Genomic DNA, 12,109 nt, shown 5'->3' on the forward strand with positions numbered 1-12,109 from the left:
CTCAGCCACAATTGAAGACCATTGATTCTGTTAATTATCTTAGTCGTTTCTAGGTTGTCCATGAAAATATTGGCAAGAATACCCGAAATTGGGTCGCCCATTGCGAGGCCCTTCTGATGGTAGATTCTGTCGTTAAAAGTGAAAAAGTTATTGTTTAGAACAAATTTCAGTAGATTGATGAATTGTTCTATTTTGAATTTACTTAAGTTATTCTTAAGTTATTAAGTTATTCTGACTCATTCTCTGCCTTCACAGACACACCCCCTACATACACGTAGCAGTAGAATAACAACTGCCAAATCGTCTTAAACAACCAACAAGGCTAGTCACCTCTCTGTCAACACTAGGGGTAAGCGTTTTTAAACTTCCACTCATTAATAGAATGTTCTCTATGTTTCAAAACTTACATTTATTTTCTTACACATTTAAGTTTTCTACACGCGCTACATTGCGAATTCACCCACATCTAAGGCTTTATTGAACACCCTATTTGTTGAATCTTCGCTACATAGCTCACGACTACAATCTATTACAAAGATTATTCTAGGAGACACAACACTTCTATATTGATGCTTCAAGCGCCTTTTGACCTTATCACGCATCCACTTGAAGTTAACAACTCTACTGTAATTCTACGTCCCTGATTCTCAATCAACAACGTTCGAAGATTTATTTTTCGATATTTTAATTAATCCACGCTTCATTAATATCAAATAATCTGTACAATCCAAATGTATGTCAGATCATTATGACTATGTCTTGTTCTACAAATAACCAACTAGTACTTTTTTAAACAAACACTAGTATTCATTCCATGTACATATAATACTATGACAAGTTCATTATTGAATTTTAGTTGCATTTAAGCATCGCTTTCTCCACAGACTAGATTTTTATAAGTGTTTTATCTTGTATTAAAGCATGTATTATACTTTAATGAGGAACCCAGTTCAGGGCCCTCACTTAGCTTTAGATTAAGTATGGCTGAAGATGCTTACAAAGCCTAAGAGAAACATGTCCCATTTTAACATATATGTAATATTTGTATCTTAAACTTACAGACTGTAAAGTATTGGAATGGTGTTTTTTTTTTTTTAAATAAATTTGTTTGAAACTTTTACATTCTGTACTTCAATACGGCTATCATAATGAGACTCATAACATGTAATAAAAGAGACTCCTACTTTTACAAAATAGCTTTCTTACACTCTCAAGTCAAAAAATGGGATTTAGCACGTAGGCACTTAAATGTTATATGGTTTGCCACCATAGGATTCCAACGATAATGCTTAAAGGCAAGTCAGTGACCATGCATGGCTGCTGCAAAATTTGTTGGTCCACCAAGGGACCTGTTTATGGTGAAGGATGCTTAAGGAGGAAGGTACTGCTTCTCCTGCAGCAAGAGAATTCTAGTTGTAGGGGAACAAAAGTGGCCATGAACAGACCCCAGCACCTCATTCACAGGCCATCGCTACAAGTTTTGAAAAATTCTGGCCAATCTGCCCAACAAAGTAACCAATGCTTTACAGACATTTAACAGATATTTCATGGTGCAGTATAGCATTCATATAAATGTTGAAATATGTTCCAGGATTAAAAACATTAAGTATTTCCATGTTCATGAGAGATACTCTACTTCACTACATAATTGTCACAATTGTTTTCCAAAATTTTTGAAAATATAGTAGGGTTTAAAGTTATAAACCTTATTATGGTTCCGTATTGAACTGAGATCACAAAAGTTGAAATTTCAGTGAAGTTTCTACCTTTTCAATACAAAGTGTATGTTGAACAGGACAGTGTTTACAACACGTTTTTATTCAAGGGACCGGTTTCGACACATTTCTAAAGCGTTATCATCAGCCTAAATTACAAAACTAACAAGATACATAATAGATTATGATAACAATGTATAAACATAGTGACACACAAAAAAAAATTTCTGACAACCGTTTCACATTTTAAAATTGAGGGTTTTATAAAATATTTAGCATGCTTTTGCAACGTGTATGCACATGTAAAAGTCTTGTGTGAATGTTGTACATTTGAGTGTGGCTATGTATTTTTACAACATGTGAATCATGTAATAGTCTTCTTTGGATAAAGCACTTTCAAGTGCTAGGTTGAGGATGTGATAAATACTTGGTGTACACTTTAAAAACCTGTTGGACACATAATCTACTCCTTTGTGTGGTGTTACTTAAGAACCAAATAGCAGTGCTGCTGTTGTACTCAGCAACATCTTCCAATACTTTTGTTACAGGTACATAATAAGGTGGTATGCTGTTTAATGTAGGCTAAGGTTTCTCAGTTCAATATGGAATTGTGAAGCCTGATGAATAAAAGAAAAAACCTATTTTAAATATAAAGGCTTAATGGGCCAAGGCAAAAGAATGACCTTTGTGGATAAATATAGAGGCTCACCTTGCTCAGAGTGCTGAGTAGTTTACCATGTAGAGAGGAGATGCAAACTGAAGTGTGTAGGCCTGGCAAGAGCAGGTAACTGAGAGTGGGGAGGGAAGGGGAGGGATAGCGGGAGAGGGAGGTGCTTAAGGCGGATCAGGGAAGCAATATGGTTAAGTTATCCAGAAACATCAAATTTTCAAACAGGCGTTCGATATTTCACGCTATGCACAATACCCTATCACGCTACAAGCCCCAACCATATTGCCCCCCTGATCCGCCTTAAGCACCTCCCTCTCTCCCTATCCCTTTTCCACTCCCAGTTACCTGTTCTGGCCAGGAATGTTTGATAAGTCACAGTGTTTTAAGGGCATCAGCTACTTTCCGTGCAAATGCAAGCCATCTAAAATGAAATACAAGCCATCTAAAATGCACACAGTACAGTAATCCAATGAATAAAGCACTGGCACAGGGGAGCCAGCATAGATTTCTCTTCGGCTTTGAATCTCTCTTTTTTCTTTCGTTGCATGAGGTTATGTTTGCCAGTGAGTTATCCAAGTGCATTATTTGAATACAGTAAATGCACCTTGTTGGATACATTTTGGAAATAGTTTTTATTTCCGTGGCATTTGAAAGGTTTAAACTGTGAATCAATGTTAACTGCATGCAGTAACGGGTTATATAACATTTTGTGACGCGGCAAGGGTTGGCATTTCTGAATTACGAGTTGGCGGTTAATTCAAAATCACGTAATTCAATGTCACATTTTTGCATCCCTACGACATTGAATTAACAAACAAACTAACTAACTAAACAAACTAACAAACTAAGAAACAAGTTCGCAGGTGTGTCTGTTTCAAGTTTTTACATTGCACAAAAAGAATTATCCACCACGGGCCATGTTGCTCTCTGAGTAAAAAGAGATTGCGTGTGAGAAGTGTTTTAGACGTGGAGTGTGATGAATTTGTAAGTAATTTAGGAGAGGATTCTAGTGATGCAAGAGACAAAGAATCATCCGATCTACAGCAAATCGAGCCTATTGGCAGTCAGATTAATGAAATACCTGTCACGTAAGAAGGCCTACTTGCTAATTTTCATGGCAAATATATTTTATAGCAGTGATAATGTATTTTTATCATCTCATATTATGTTCAGGCAAAGCAGCTATATCCGTCATGTTCATATTTGGGTGAAGACCACGTAGAATTCAAGGAGTGATATGAAATGTTTCTTTATGCCTATGTTACTCTTTTGCTGGAAGGAATTTTAGTTCATTTCATTTTTTCAAAATTATCCTTCCTGAAATTAGGGTGTGTAGATTGTTCGACAGCGAGGATTGTTCGTGTAAATACAGTATCTTCTTCTTTTCCTGCTGCTTTTTCCGCACACCTGTGGGGTCGCGGGTGCGAACTGTGTCACACATGTGGATTTGGCCCTGTTTTGCGGCCGGATGCCCTTCCTGACAATAATCCTACATGGAGGGATGTAATCACTATTGCGTGTTTCTGTGGTGGTCGGTAGTGTGGTATGTTGTCTGAATATGATGAGGAGTGTGTTGGGACGGACATAAACACCCAGTCCCCAAGCCAGAAGAATTAATCAGAAGCGATTAAAATCCCCGACCCGGCCGGGAATCGAACCCGGAACACTCTGAACCGAAGGCCAGTACGCTGACCATGCAGCCAACGAGTCGGGCTCGTGTAAATACAGTATATGCTTAAATATATTGTGACTGTGAATCAGCCTCATTTTTAGCTTTATGGAATGCCTCAACAAATACTTATTCAAAAACATTGCTGAGACCAATGACTGTACATGCTCCGAACAAATGGCATTAAATGAAATTGAAATAATTTTCAATTCCAACAGGTTTTCATGCAAAGAGCTTGGTTTGCCACTGCAAACAGTTACTTTCTTTCAAGGCCAAATACATCAGCACTGCCTGCTTCGAATGCTCAGGGATGTGTAAAAACCTACATCCAACTCAACTCGGAGCACACAGCTCTTGATGAAACATTACATGCAATTTCTACATCTGTCAATCAGAATAAATACCATATTTACTCATATATTAGACACCCCCTGGATTTTCGAGACAAAGAAAATGATAAAAAAAATCTTGCATACAAGACCCTCCCCTCCCCAACGTAATCCGTCAGAGAAGAACAACGATTCTGCTTTGAAGCGGGTACAAGCCTTACTGCAGCTCTGATGACATTGCATAAATTTGTGAATAGTTTCGTCCGTACGACCCACGCAATGAAAACACTCGAAATCACGTGGTACATCTGTGTTTCGTATTTAAGATATGTCCGCCTCTGAAGCGTAGGCCTACTGCAACTCTGCTGGCGTCGCACAAATAGGCGAGTAGTTTTGTGTCAGGGCATTGCAAGCACACATCATTCATGTCTGTCTATGTGTTTTGTAGTTAAGAATGTTCACCAGCGTAATGGTTAGCACAATTACCTGCTGTTCTCACGAGCCTGAGTTTGATTTCCAGTACCGCATAGCCAAAGATTTACGAACAGGAGGTGAAATGCAGTCAAAATGGTACATGCAACTCCCTTCCATTGGAGGCCTGTCTGAAAATAGCTTCACCACCTCGAGATGAGGAAACGAGTTTATTTTAGTTAAGAAATACTCACGGTTGTTGCTATGAATATAGCATGCAGGATCATTAACAAAGTGAACATTTAATATCACGTAACTCGGGCCAATAAAGGGATTTTTTTGTTAGAAGCAGGTTTAAAACGTGATAAAAACAATCCAATGATAACTATTGTTTCACTCGCTAACGTGCCCCACAAATAATAATAATTTTATATCCCCACTTAACGATTTTTGGACACACCAAACAAAACATACTATGCGTTAATAAAAAATGGAGACAACAATCGCAGAAAATTAAACATTATGATAATAAAACGCATTACCGCCACACTTGCAGATATCCATACATGCGGTAAACTTTCCTGTTATTTACTTTTAATCTTCCCATCGTGGAACTTCTGACACTATGGGGGCACTTGATAGCATATCTCACCTAAACAATGCGATCTCTCTTATCTCATTTACAGCTGTTTAGGTAAATCCTGTTGTGATAAATGTGGAAAACAAGCATGAAATATAATTAAAAATAAGGGTTTGGCTTTCAATAGTCGCAGTTATGCAAAGAACACTTCCAGTCACTATGTATTGCATTCGGAAGTACAACTCACAACATACGCTAGTTATCAGCTGGTAGTTTGGCACGCTTTCTGCAGCACGTCTTTATTCAGAAGGAGTGGCTTCTGCTACACATACAAAAACTCCAGAAACCATTTTGGAATAGATTTTCACTGTTTGGACTCTACAGTCTGGAACAAAACTATTTTTTAAATTTTCAAGAAGACGGGACCTCGAATTTTCTCGATGCATGGCTGACGAGATGGCAGTGAAGATAACGTCATTTGGAATGACGACATGCCGGTAGCAGGGAAGTTGAAAAGGTGGACCGTTTTAAGTTTTCCTATCATCCACAAGACGATAATTCAATTGAAAGCATTAGATTTACTCAGGTTTACTGTGTGGAAGGCCTACTGCTCAAATGACAGAGACAAATGGCTGGCCATTAAGTTCTTCTCTATCAATATTGCACATGATAATACAATACGCTTATCCCTTTTCTCTACGAGGTGGAGTATGAAGTGAGATGAATTTTCGTAGCGAGTTTTTATGATCATATCCCCTTCCTGACACCAACCTAATCAGAGGAATTAATGAGATGAAATGAATTAAGTGATATGAGTAACTAAAACTGGTTATATTTACTTTATATGTAGGCCTAAAAGTCATGTTCACCATCTATTGTCTTTTTACATTTAGAAATACTGCCTTCCAACAAAAATAGCCAATGTAACTCGAATACATTCATAAGTTTGTTAAAGAATAGTGTAGAATATTCACATGTATAATTTATTGCTACTTATAGCCTAGAAGCCATGTGTTCACTGCACAAAATTTGAGGTTACTGCGCACTGGACCCCCCCCCCCAATTTTTTTGGCTGTAAAAGTGGAAGAAAAAGGGGTCAAATACGCAAGTAAATACGGTATATTTCTGTAGGTGCTCCATGAGGCTGTGGGAAAACATCTGTTTATCCACGTTTAGTAGACATGGTTAGAAGCAGAGGTGAAATTGCAATGGCTGCTGCAGGGACAAGCATTGGAGCTTCGTCATTACCACTTGAAGAGAGGTAAAAATATTCATATAAAATTATTGTTTTAAACAGGATTACTGAAAATATTAACATTAGATCTCTCTAGGATAATAATACGGAATAGTACTGACAACACCAGAAGAAATAAGGACAGGAAAAATATAACAAAAAACAAACAATAGAACAATCAAAAAGACTATTTGCGTTAACCATAACGTACTGGCATAATGTGGAATACTTGGTGCAGTGTGGAACAGCCTATGGATACCATGGCCACAGTAACTGCGTACCACTGAGAATCCTTGTTGCTGTGCATGCCGCTGGATGACTGTGCCAATTTCTCTGTATCTCTCGCCAGGTTTAACTAGAACATAAGAAAAATTCCCTACTTCACGATTAAGTCAAAACAAAATTACTATGGCTTTTCCTTTGTTGAAATAAAACCATTAACACTTTCATCTTACAGAGAATAATTGAAAAAAAAAACACACATACACAAAAAAAACATGATTCAAAAGGGTCATATGCAAGGTCCTAGTAAATATTGTCTAAATTAAAAACTATACAAAAATGATCTTTCATGGACCATGATTCAAATCATGGGTTTCATCCTTTGCATGAGGGTTCTGGAACAGGGTTATATACAAAATAAAGGAACAACAACAACAACAACAACGAAATACACCACCAACACATCATATTGACCATGTGACACACAACACTGTCTGAAGGGAGGTAAATGTCTCCACATCTTGAACCTATGGAGAGCAAGAGCATTCCAAGGATTAATTCATAACTTGGTGGAGTAGTGACTATTGTTAAACTGACAGTATACAGAGTGTCCCCAAATATGTTGTAAGTAATCGGGGTGTGTGTGTGTGTGTGGGGGGGGGGGTATTAATATATCCACAAGATGACTAATTATAAACATTAAATCTGTCTGGGATGATAATAATAAGGAATACTACTAACAACATCAGAAGAAATAAGAACAGACAGGAAAAATACAACAATAAACAAAAGAGAGAATAATCAAAAAGACTATTTGCAGTATTCATATATCCACTTCCCCCTCCAACATGTTTGGGAACACACTGTATATCTTTTTCCTTTTTTTGCTTTACGTCACACCGACACAGACAGGTCTTATGGCGACGATGGGACAGGAACGGCCTACGAATGGGAAGGAAGCGGCTGTAGCCTTAATTAACGTACAGCCCCAACATTTTTCTGGTGTGGAAATGGGAAACTATAGAAAACCATCTTTAGGGCTGCCGACAGTGGGGTTCGAACCCACTATTTCCTGGATGCGAGCTCACAGCTCCGCGCTCCTAACCGCACAGACAACTTACCCGGTACACTGTATACTGTCAGTCTAACAATCATCACTACTCCACCCACACACGAAAACAACAAAAGAAGTCCCAATATACATATGACCCATGATCACAGGATATAAATTTCATGGTATTTGATCCATACTGAATTGTGATCACAATAATAATTAAACTTATGTTTTTATGGTCCAATTTTCAATACTATATCATGCAATTTTTACATTACATTCTTAATCTTGGTTGGAATTAATTTCGGCCTTGACTAGATCATCATCTGCCATAACATAAAATTGTACAAATACATCAAATGACTGAAACAAATGCACAAACACAAATGACATTAAAAGGTAATAAAACTGAACTATGTGCACAACACGTAAAATGAAATTAAAATAAGACTCTAAATTCCTTGGATGCGTTGCATCATGTTAAAATGTTAGTGTTGTGACGTACCCACTCGGCCCACAGATGTTTGACAAAATATGACGTGGCGGGTCACTTTAATATTAAAATAAATAAATGATATTTCATTGTTTCTCAATAAACAGTATACCATGAGCGTCAGCTTTCAAGCTTATGGCTTGAAAACGAAAGTTGATAATAATAATAATAATAATAATAATAATAATAATACGTAATGAGACTCAAAAAACTCCCAGGGGTAGGGTGATGGGAGACAAATCATTAAGTACACTAACTTGGAATTTAAGGATCATTAATAATAATTTCAGAACATACAAATTAAAACAGCAATTTATTAGGATGAAAAACGTGACGTAACGGGGTATTAACGAATCTGAACTTACGGAAGCAAAAGAAAAACTGAATGAAATTAACTCTAAGAAAATGAACTGTTGCGCGAAGACTTGCAGTAACTTATGCCTTTAGCTTACCATATGTAGACTCTGTTATCTTGAAGCTGATGATGGGTGGATCTCTTGTACCGGCTGCCTCATCTGTTGTTGGATTCCAGTCCTACTTATGCTTTTCCTGCCTTTAACACTTCCTACTTCACTCCTTACATCAAGACGTAATGAGCCCTAATTTTAAATGCAAAACCACCATGGGTTATGTTCATGGAGAGAATACACTTGTATTCTTCCGTATTATGGAACAGTAGTGTAGCTAAATTCATAATAAAAGCTCTCCTTCCCTATACTAGTCAAAACCGGTCTCCCATTGACTACCTCTCGTCACTGAGATAACAAGTCCCAATGAGAGTAACTTTTGAGTAGTATCCTACAGTACTACTCAGATGCGAAGTGAACTAAGTTAAAATCTTCTCCAATGTGCGGACGTAGAATCGTAGTAAGAGTGTCTTCCAGGAGTGAGAATCAGAATGTCCTCTCCAGCTCTTGTCTCCGAAGTATATCCGTTCAAAAGTCTCCTTCCATCAGCCATATCACATGGTCCAGTAAGATTCGAGGTCTCATCCCTTCTCCTATGTATTGCTGTGAATCCATCACGTTGCTTCATTACGTCCTTTCATATAGGCTGAACTTTCCCACTGAAATAAAGCGTCAGGTAGCGAAGTTCGAAAAGTGCGCGTTTATAATGTATCAACTGTCTCTTCATGAGGTAGAGAGGGTAAGGTCTCTCATAACCTAGATGACGTACTTTTCCTGGAAATGGGCTGAAATTAGCCTGCTGACTCTGGACACCTCACAACGGCTATTGGAAAATTTACTGCAAGTTATTAATATGAATGATGTTGAAATACTTTACCCAATAATTTGTTCGTTCAGAATACGTTATAGCCATGATACAAAGAAATGAAATGATGATTGAAATGGATGATAAAAACCCTATATATATATATATATTAATTTAAACATGACCTATCAGTGATTAAATATATACATCTTATCAATTAATTATATAGTTCAATAATTGAAAACATGCAGTGATGTCCCAAGCATCACAGTGTTTCTAATTAAAATATTCTTGAAAATGTTGATGGACATTGTAAAAAATGGCACACGAAGATATGATTAATTGGCATTTCATAGAATGCAGTTGGTGGAAATTCGCAATTCAATGTGGTGTCCATGAAGCTGACCTAAATAAATGATAATCAAAATTAATGAACTAAAAGGCGAGATAGTGCTAATCAAATGGCATAAGTTATACGAGACTCACCATATGCTATGACATGTGGTGCGTGGCCTGCTGTGTGCCTTACTAACGGGGAGGAGTTGAGATTGGGTCATGAGGTTCAAAGGGAATACGGAAAGGGAAAGAGTGGGGCAAGCAGAGAGGAGAGAGCGGGGAAAGGAAGGGATGGGGGAAGGAAGGGATTTAAGGCGGGGCCGAAGGATGTGGGAAAACAGGTGGCTGCTGAGGTAAGGTGCTGTGAATAGAATGAAAAATTGAATTATGACTTTTTGGTTTGACGTTTCTAAAAATAGGAATTAGAAGGTCAAACAGGATATTTGGCTTTTCAGAAATGTCCTTAAGATCGTTCATTTGGCTTATAATATTGATCTATATGTATGAAGCAGCTCTCTGTAATATTAAGGAGGGGTCCTTTGCTCATGACTTTGAGAATTTCCATATCTTGTTTTATGTCTGTGAATTTGTGATTATAGTCATGTGTATTCTGTCCTACGGTCGAAAATCTATTGTATTTCAGGGGATTTACGTGTTCCGAGTATCTTATATTAAAGCTCCTGCCAATATGTCCAACGTAAGAAAAATTACAACTGTTACATTTAATCCATGCCTTTGCTGGCGGGACCTAGTGTTTACAGTGCACTAAGTCTTCTGGTATGGGCTAGAGCAATTTTGTTACTTTCATTGATCTGTCTCTGTCTTATCCTTGGCTTTGACAAAATGAAAGTGACTGAGGTATGAGCGATGCTAGTAATGCCATTCCTTACGCAGCCAGTCCCTGCTATGAATGGTGTGAAAATATTGCTCATAGGGTCTGTTGGTGCATGCATTTCAGTGGGCTTGGCAGACTGATATGTAATAGCAACTTCTGGCTCGGTGAGGAAAGCAACGGGAAACTACCTCACTCCTCATTTCCCTAGTACGCCTCTTCAGTGATGCCTAGGCCATCTATGACAGCTCATGGCGGAACTGTTGGGGATCCAACCAGCCTTCGGGCTGATGACTAAACATACAACATACATTTAATCCTGTACACCCCTTATATATTAAGGAGCCTGAGTGCCTGAAAATAGTTAAGTCTAAAAAATTAATCTTTTGTCCAATTTCGGATTCAAGTGTGAATTTTAAATGCGGATCAATGTTATTTAGATTAATGAGTGGTAGCAGCTCTTCACACCCTCAAATTCACAAACGAGCAGAATACAACAGCATGGTGTACTAAGCCTTCAATGTTCCAATGTCAAAAAGAGACCTCAAAAACAAATTGAGCACTATTTGCAAGATTATCTAATGGATACAACAGTTCTTTATTGAAAGAATAATCAATAAATATAAATATCACCCCTTAACTACTTTGAAAAAAGATAAACTAAACAATTCCCCTTTTTCTACCTCCACGTTCAACAACGAAATTTAAAGTCACCAACATTTTTAAAAAGAATGATGTAAAAGTAGTTTACAAAACCAATAATAGGAATGCAGAAATCTTGCATAATGCCACATCCATAAACAAGTTCAATAGTTTTTCATCAAAGTCAGGGGTGTACAGGATTAAATGCAACAGTTGTTATTTTTCTTACGTTGGACAGAATGGGAGGAGCTTTAAAGAAGATACTCAGAACATGTTAATGCCCTGAAATACAACAGATTTTTAGCCATAGGACAGCATACGCACGACTATAATCACCAATTCACAGACATACGAAATGATATGGAAATTCTCAAAGTCATGAAAAAAATACCCCTCCTTAATATTACAGAAAGCTGCTTCATACATACAGATCAATATTTTAAGCCGAATTAAAATCAAAATGACATTTCTGAAAAGCCAAACATTCTGTTTGACCTTCTAATTCCTATTTTTAGAAACATCAAACCAAAAAGTCATAATTCAATTTTTCATTCTATTCACAACACCTTCCCCCAGCAGCCACCTGTTTTCCCACATCCTTCAGCCTCGCCTTAAAACCCTTCCTTACCCCACCCTCTCCTCTCTCCTTGTCCCACCCTTTGCCTTTCAGTGTTCCCTTTGAACCTCATGATCCAATCTCAACTCCTCCC

The 12,109-nt window shown here is 37.6% G+C and overlaps 1 protein-coding gene across 1 annotated transcript in view; it reads right to left on the reverse strand.

Annotated features, from left to right (window-relative positions):
* Positions 1–12,109, reverse strand: part of LOC136863220 (methionine aminopeptidase 1) — a 405,036-nt gene that overhangs the window by 71,628 nt on the left and 321,299 nt on the right. The window contains exon 7 of the mRNA XM_067139589.2: positions 6,820–6,963. Within this exon, the coding sequence (XP_066995690.1) occupies positions 6,820–6,963 (144 nt within the window). The remainder of the gene's footprint in view (positions 1–6,819; positions 6,964–12,109) is intronic.

This window comes from Anabrus simplex, chromosome 2 (genome assembly GCF_040414725.1).
Source record: "Anabrus simplex isolate iqAnaSimp1 chromosome 2, ASM4041472v1, whole genome shotgun sequence".
Lineage (NCBI taxonomy): Eukaryota > Metazoa > Arthropoda > Insecta > Orthoptera > Tettigoniidae > Anabrus > Anabrus simplex.